Source organism: Corticium candelabrum, chromosome 3, assembly GCF_963422355.1.
Source record: "Corticium candelabrum chromosome 3, ooCorCand1.1, whole genome shotgun sequence".
Classification (NCBI taxonomy): Eukaryota; Metazoa; Porifera; class Homoscleromorpha; order Homosclerophorida; family Plakinidae; genus Corticium; species Corticium candelabrum.
Window position 1 is genome coordinate 9118846 of NC_085087.1, and position 7500 is coordinate 9126345.

General features: G+C 43.0%; 1 protein-coding gene across 1 annotated transcript in view; it reads right to left on the reverse strand.

Annotated features, from left to right (window-relative positions):
• The window catches only part of LOC134177135 (integrin alpha-5-like), a 36427-nt gene that overhangs the window by 11033 nt on the left and 17894 nt on the right, over positions 1–7500 (reverse strand). The window contains exons 16-23 of the mRNA XM_062643871.1: positions 5257–5361; positions 5018–5085; positions 4490–4635; positions 4258–4419; positions 3208–3296; positions 2664–2856; positions 2452–2559; positions 2311–2387 (exon numbers count right to left, since the gene is read on the reverse strand). Of these exons, the coding sequence (XP_062499855.1) occupies positions 2311–2387; positions 2452–2559; positions 2664–2856; positions 3208–3296; positions 4258–4419; positions 4490–4635; positions 5018–5085; positions 5257–5361 (948 nt within the window). The remainder of the gene's footprint in view (positions 1–2310; positions 2388–2451; positions 2560–2663; positions 2857–3207; positions 3297–4257; positions 4420–4489; positions 4636–5017; positions 5086–5256; positions 5362–7500) is intronic.

The following is a 7500-nucleotide window of genomic DNA, read 5'->3' on the forward strand; positions in this document are numbered from 1 at the left end:
CCATTTTGGAGTCTCTACAGGAGAATCATAACAACCTGACCATCCTCGCCTACCTAGATGATCTCTTTGTAGTTGGTAAGTTTGCTCGTATGCAACCATTCATATCTGACCTTCAGTCATCACTCAAAGATGTCGGTTTACTAGTCAACGAGAAAAAGTGCGAGTTGTTCAATACATCAGATTCTGTACAATCTTTTGGTTCTGTTCCTGTGGTCTCACACGGCACAGAGATTCTACATCGACTGCCACCTGTTTGTGCAAACTAGATGCTCTGAGATCGCTAATTCAGGTCACGCTCTTTGCTCAGAGCTCGGAAATTTGAGGTGCCCTCAGAGTGCAACTCTCTTGCTAAGATTTTGCCATGTGACTCGGATGAACTACTTAGCTAGATGTGTGTCTCCTTATTCTTTTGAATATGCTGCAAAACTACATGATGCCATGACCCGGTCTACCTTTGTCCAGATATTGAGTTTAGACTCTATCGATGACTTCACCTGGAATCAAGCCTCATTATTCAAGATCTGGTGGAAAACGATTCCACATCCTCTTCACTTGGCTTCGACATTCATTCAGCTGTCAAGGCCTTGCCTCCAATTAGATTAGGAGACGATGAAACACCGAGGCCTCGATCATTGTCAACCCTTTCAGCTACAAAGGGTAAGCTTCAGCACAATCTAAGCTCAGAAATTGGCCTCTTGAGTGCAGCTCATTGTCTGTCTTCTGCACCTCATAGAAGGGATGCTGCAAGATTACGTTCTGCTCAAGGTAGGGGGTCTGGGGCTTGGTTAGAGGCCTTACCATCCTCAGATAGGTACGCGCTTATTGCAAAGGATTTCCGTCTAGCGTCCTTTCTGAGACTCGGTCTACCAATGCCTTTTAAGTCATGCATAAACAAATGTGAATGTGGAGTAGAATTGGATGGCACTGGGTATCCTCTTCTCACCTGCAAGTTTGGCAGAGGACCAGTCTGGCAACACGATTTTATAGTGTCAGGATGGTGCAGTTGTTTGAACGAGCTCCAACTGCACCATCGCAAGGAGCCAAGAGAACAATATACAGAATCTGAGAATCGCCCCGATATTTTGTTGTACGATGAATCAAGCACAGAGTTGGACGTGAGCATGGCTCACCCTTGGAGCAAAGACATTCTAAATAGAGCATCTAAAGAGGCAGGCTATGCAGCTGAGAGGCATGAGATGAGAAAGAAAAGCAAATACGAAGCTCTGTCTGTTCAGGACGGCACAACACCTAACTTAGTTCCTCTCGTCTTTGAGCACTGTGGGTTCTGGGCACTGGAGGCTGATAACTTCCTGAACTCACTCTCAAAGAAATCAAGGGATTCGGAAGGCAGAAGTACTGAAGCCGACTTCAGGACGAGATGGCGTAGACAGATTTCTATAATTATCCAGAGATGTAATGCTAGAGTTATATTAAAGAAGATAAGTAGATTGCACGTAGGTAAGATAGATGATTTTTTCTTTGATGTAGACATTCAACACTCTGTTCATTAGGATAATACTGTAGCTATGACTTCAGACATTTCAGTAGTTTTTGCTAATGCTTAGGATACTTTTTACTTCTGCGATTAACTGTTACATTTACAGTTTGGGAGAGAATAAAACAGTCTGTCTGTCTGTCTGTCTGTCCATCCATCCATCAATCCATCTACCTGTCCATCTCTTGTTCGTCTGTCCGTCTGTCTGTCTATCTGTATGTCTGTCTCTCTGTCTCTCTGTCTGTCTTATCCGTCTGTCTGTCTATCCATCCATCAATCCATCTATCTGTTCAACTCTTGTTTGTCTGTCTGTCTGCCCATCTGTGTGTCCACCCATGCATCTGTCTGCCTGTGAACACCTGTCTGCTTGTCTGTCTGTCTGTTTGTATCTATATGTATGTATGAGTACGTCCGTCTGTCTGCTTGTGCATTTGTCTACATGTGTATCCATCCAGACTGCCGCCACATAGCATTTAGTTTTGTTTCTTGTCGATATTGTAAAGTCTCATAAAAATGTCAATCCACCCATCAATCTGTCGTCCATCTTTTCGTCTGTCTGTCTGCCTGTGTGTGTGTGTGTGTGTGTGTGTGTGTGTGTGTGTGTGTGTGTGTGTGTGTGTGTGTGTGTGTGTGTGTGTGTGTGCTTATTCATCTGTGTGCGTGTGTACGCGCACGTGCACTCATGCGTAACTGCCTGTCTGTCCGTCCGTCTGTCTGTCTCTGTTCGTCCGTCCGTCCGTCTGTCTGTCTGTCTGTCTGTCTGTCTGTCTGTCTACCCACCCAAACCATCAACCCATAAAGACAAACCAATCCACCTTGTAGCATTGATAGTGATATACTGCCGTCCCTCGTCTCCAACAAAGCTATTGACCAGATACAAGTCCAAATTCTCCTGCAACACCATCCACATACATAACCACACAAACCAACTCGAAAAACGACACAACAACAGAGACCACAGCGTTATGCCGCAATGGATTCCCAATGTCGCAGTCAACATGAGACTCTCCTACATTGCCAATGTAAGTCCCTTCGCGACGTTGACATCTCACAGCCGTTGTGTCCTAACGTGAAAACAAGATCGAGTGTATGTCTGTATGGTGTTTGTCAAATGGATGCTGTAACACTTAAGTATGAAATGTGAACGTTGGGCATTGAAACTGCTGACCTCTCTGCTACGTATGATGTTTGCTCGCTGAAACTGAAGGAAACTTGGTAGAGTGACAACAAGTTGTGATCGATATGCAGCTTCGCCGGGATTGGTTATACGAATGTGCAGTATCATAACGGGACGTTCGCCACCTTGGAAAATGCGACCGCCGGCAACGGTAAAATTTACTTTGGTTAGATCGGTCCCAGTGCTATAAGCAAAATGAGTCAATGAGATATGGCCATACTACAATGTATTGTGAGATGCATCCCTCCAATACAATAGTCTAGTGTATTGTAAGATGCATCCCTCCAATACAATAGTCTAATGTATTGTGAGATACATCCCTCCAATACAATAGTCTAATGTATTGTGAGATGCATCCCTCCAATACAATAGTCTAGTGTATATAGAGATGCATCCCTCCAATACAATAGTCTAGTGTATTGTGAGATGCATCCCTCCAATACAATAGTCTAGTGTATTGCGAGATGCATCCCTCCAATACAATAGTCTAATGTATTGTAGGATGCATCCCTCCAGTCTACACAGCTGTGCTCACTTGTTATAAGTAATCGATGGTGTCACAATGATATTCGGATTACACATCACATCACCATCGTCTCCTTTACACAATCTCAACACTTGAAGCTACAAAACAAATAGAAAACATCACACATAATGACACAACCACGATCGTAAATACTGCACATTCCACACAAACTGCATCCCAAATTAATTAATTTATCAATAAATTAAAAAACAATATATAACCAAAACAGTACTCACTCCATTTTAGTTGCAAACTGGTGATTTAATTAATTAATTTGAGATGCAACTTATACAGACATAACCGCATCCCAAATTAATTAATTAATCAATAAATTAAAAAACAATCAACCAAAACAGTACTCACTGCATTTAGTTGCAAATTATTAATTAATATATTTATTCAATTAATTTGGGATGCAGTTTTATTTATGTATAAGCTGCATCTCAAGTTAATTAATTAATTAAAAACACAATCAACCAAAACAATACTCACTGCATTTAGTTGCAGCTTATACAGACATAAAACTGCATCCCAAATTAATTAATTAATCAATAAATTAAAAAACAATCAACCAAAACAGTACTCACTGCATTTAGTTGCAAATTATTAATTAATATATTTATTCAATTAATTTGGGATGCAGTTTTATTTATGTATAAGCTGCATCTCAAGTTAATTAATTAATTAAAAACACAATCAACCAAAACAATACTCACTGCATTTAGTTGCAGCTTATACAGACATAAAACTGCATCCCTAATTAATTAATCAATAAATTAAAAAACAATTTACACCAAAACAATACTCACTACATCAATTTTAGTTGCAAATTAATAATTAATTAATTAAATTAGAGATGCAAATTATAGACATAAAAATGCATCCCAAATTAATTTAATTGATCAATAAATTAAAAACAGTTTGCAACCAAAACAGTACTCACTGCCTTTAGTTGCAAATTAATAATTAATTTGAGTGTAACCTATACAGATGTATACCAGTGAGCATGAAGAAATCCTACAACAAGCATAGTCATACAGACACAACTACCAATCTTACCGTTGCCGTGGCAATGTGTTCGCTTTCCAGAGTGTCATTGTCAATGATTGGATAAAGATTTGGGAACTCATTGGGCGGCATGGTTGGTGGCACCGTGTACTCCTCCGGTTCATAAAACGCCATCTTCACACGAAAATTATTCTCCTTGTCTTGAATCGACGGCTACAACGAAATACAAAGCAAACGTTGATATTTACATATGATGATGTCATAACACTCGTGTTGTGTGTACCGTGATGTAGATGAGTTTCGTCTCGGTTACGTTTTCATTGGCTCGAAGTCTGACATTACCCGAGTAGTCAGGCTGCTGGTTGTCTTTGAAACGAAGTCTCAATTGAGACAAGTGATCGAAGTCGAGTGACACTGTGTATCCAATAACTGTAGCAAACACATTCAATGAGACAGAGTATTGATTTGCAGTGAAGTATGAGTTCGTAACTTGATGGCGACAACTACAAATTATTTAATTAAATATTTATAACAAATAATTTTATATAGTTATACATATATAATTAATATATATTTAATACTAATACATAACTCATTACTGATAATATATAATTAATTTTTAATCGTGTGTGAACATGCATGCATGTGTGCATCGTGTGTGTGTGTGTGTGTGTGTGTGTGTGTGTGTGTGTGTGTGTGTGCACGTGTGTGTGTGTGTGTGTGTGTGTGTGTGTGTGTGTGTGTGTGTGTGCCTTGCGTCTAACACCAGTCTAACCGTTGCTGCTTCATGCATACATGACACGATACCAACCTGCTGTATTCGGTGGCGGAATATTGATGTTTTTCGACTCATACGAGAACACTATTCGAATCTCAACGCTACTCGACAAAACAATTACAATGTACCTCAAGTGTGTCCATGTGTGTGCATGTGTGTGTGTCCGTGTGTGTCCGTGTGTGTGTGTGTGTGTGTGTGCGTGTGTGTGTGTGTGTGTGTGTGTGTGTGTGTGTGTGTGTGTGTGTGTACATGGTTCTGCTGTGATGTCATACCATGTCACGTTGCCTCCAAGGTCCGACTTGCACGTTTGACTGTCCAAATTGACCTCCTCTGGTGAAAACGAAAGACTACCATACACTTTGATCACTGGTCTTGATCTACATCAGACAAAACTTGTAACATTAACAAACACAAACTTGCTGTACACACACACACACACACACACACACACACACACACACACACACACACACACACACACACACACACACACACACACACACACACACACACACACACACACACACACACACACACACACACACACACACACACACACACACACACACACACACACACACACACACACACACACACACACACACACACACACACACACACACACACACACACACACACACACACACACACACACACACACACACACACACACACACACACACACACACACACACACACACACACACACACACACACACACACACACACACACACACACACACACACACACACACACACACACACACACACACACACACACACACACACACACACACACACACACACACACACACACACACACACACACACACACACACACACACACACACACACACACACACACACACACACACACACACACACACACACACACACACACACACACACACACACACACACACACACACACACACACACACACACACACACACACACACACACACACACACACACACACACACACACACACACACACACACACACACACACACACACACACACACACACACACACACACACACACACACACACACACACACACACACACACACACACACACACACACACACACACACACACACACACACACACACACACACACACACACACACACACACACACACACACACACACACACACACACACACACACACACACACACACACACACACACACACACACACACACACACACACACACACACACACACACACACACACACACACACACACACACACACACACACACACACACACACACACACACACACACACACACACACACACACACACACACACACACACACACACACACACACACACACACACACACACACACACACACACACACACACACACACACACACACACACACACACACACACACACACACACACACACACACACACACACACACACACACACACACACACACACACACACACACACACACACACACACACACACACACACACACACACACACACACACACACACACACACACACACACACACACACACACACACACACACACACACACACACACACACACACACACACACACACACACACACACACACACACACACACACACACACACACACACACACACACACACACACACACACACACACACACACACACACACACACACACACACACACACACACACACACACACACACACACACACACACACACACACACACACACACACACACACACACACACACACACACACACACACACACACACACACACACACACACACACACACACACACACACACACACACACACACACACACACACACACACACACACACACACACACACACACACACACACACACACACACACACACACACACACACACACACACACACACACACACACACACACACACACACACACACACACACACACACACACACACACACACACACACACACACACACACACACACACACACACACACACACACACACACACACACACACACACACACACACACACACACACACACACACACACACACACACACACACACACACACACACACACACACACACACACACACACACACACACACACACACACACACACACACACACACACACACACACACACACACACACACACACACACACACACACACACACACACACACACACACACACACACACACACACACACACACACACACACACACACACACACACACACACACACACACACACACACACACACACACACACACACACACACACACACACACACACACACACACACACACACACACACACACACACACACACACACACACACACACACACACACACACACACACACACACACACACACACACACACACACACACACACACACACACACACACACACACACACACACACACACACACACACACACACACACACACACACACACACACACACACACACACACACACACACACACACACACACACACACACACA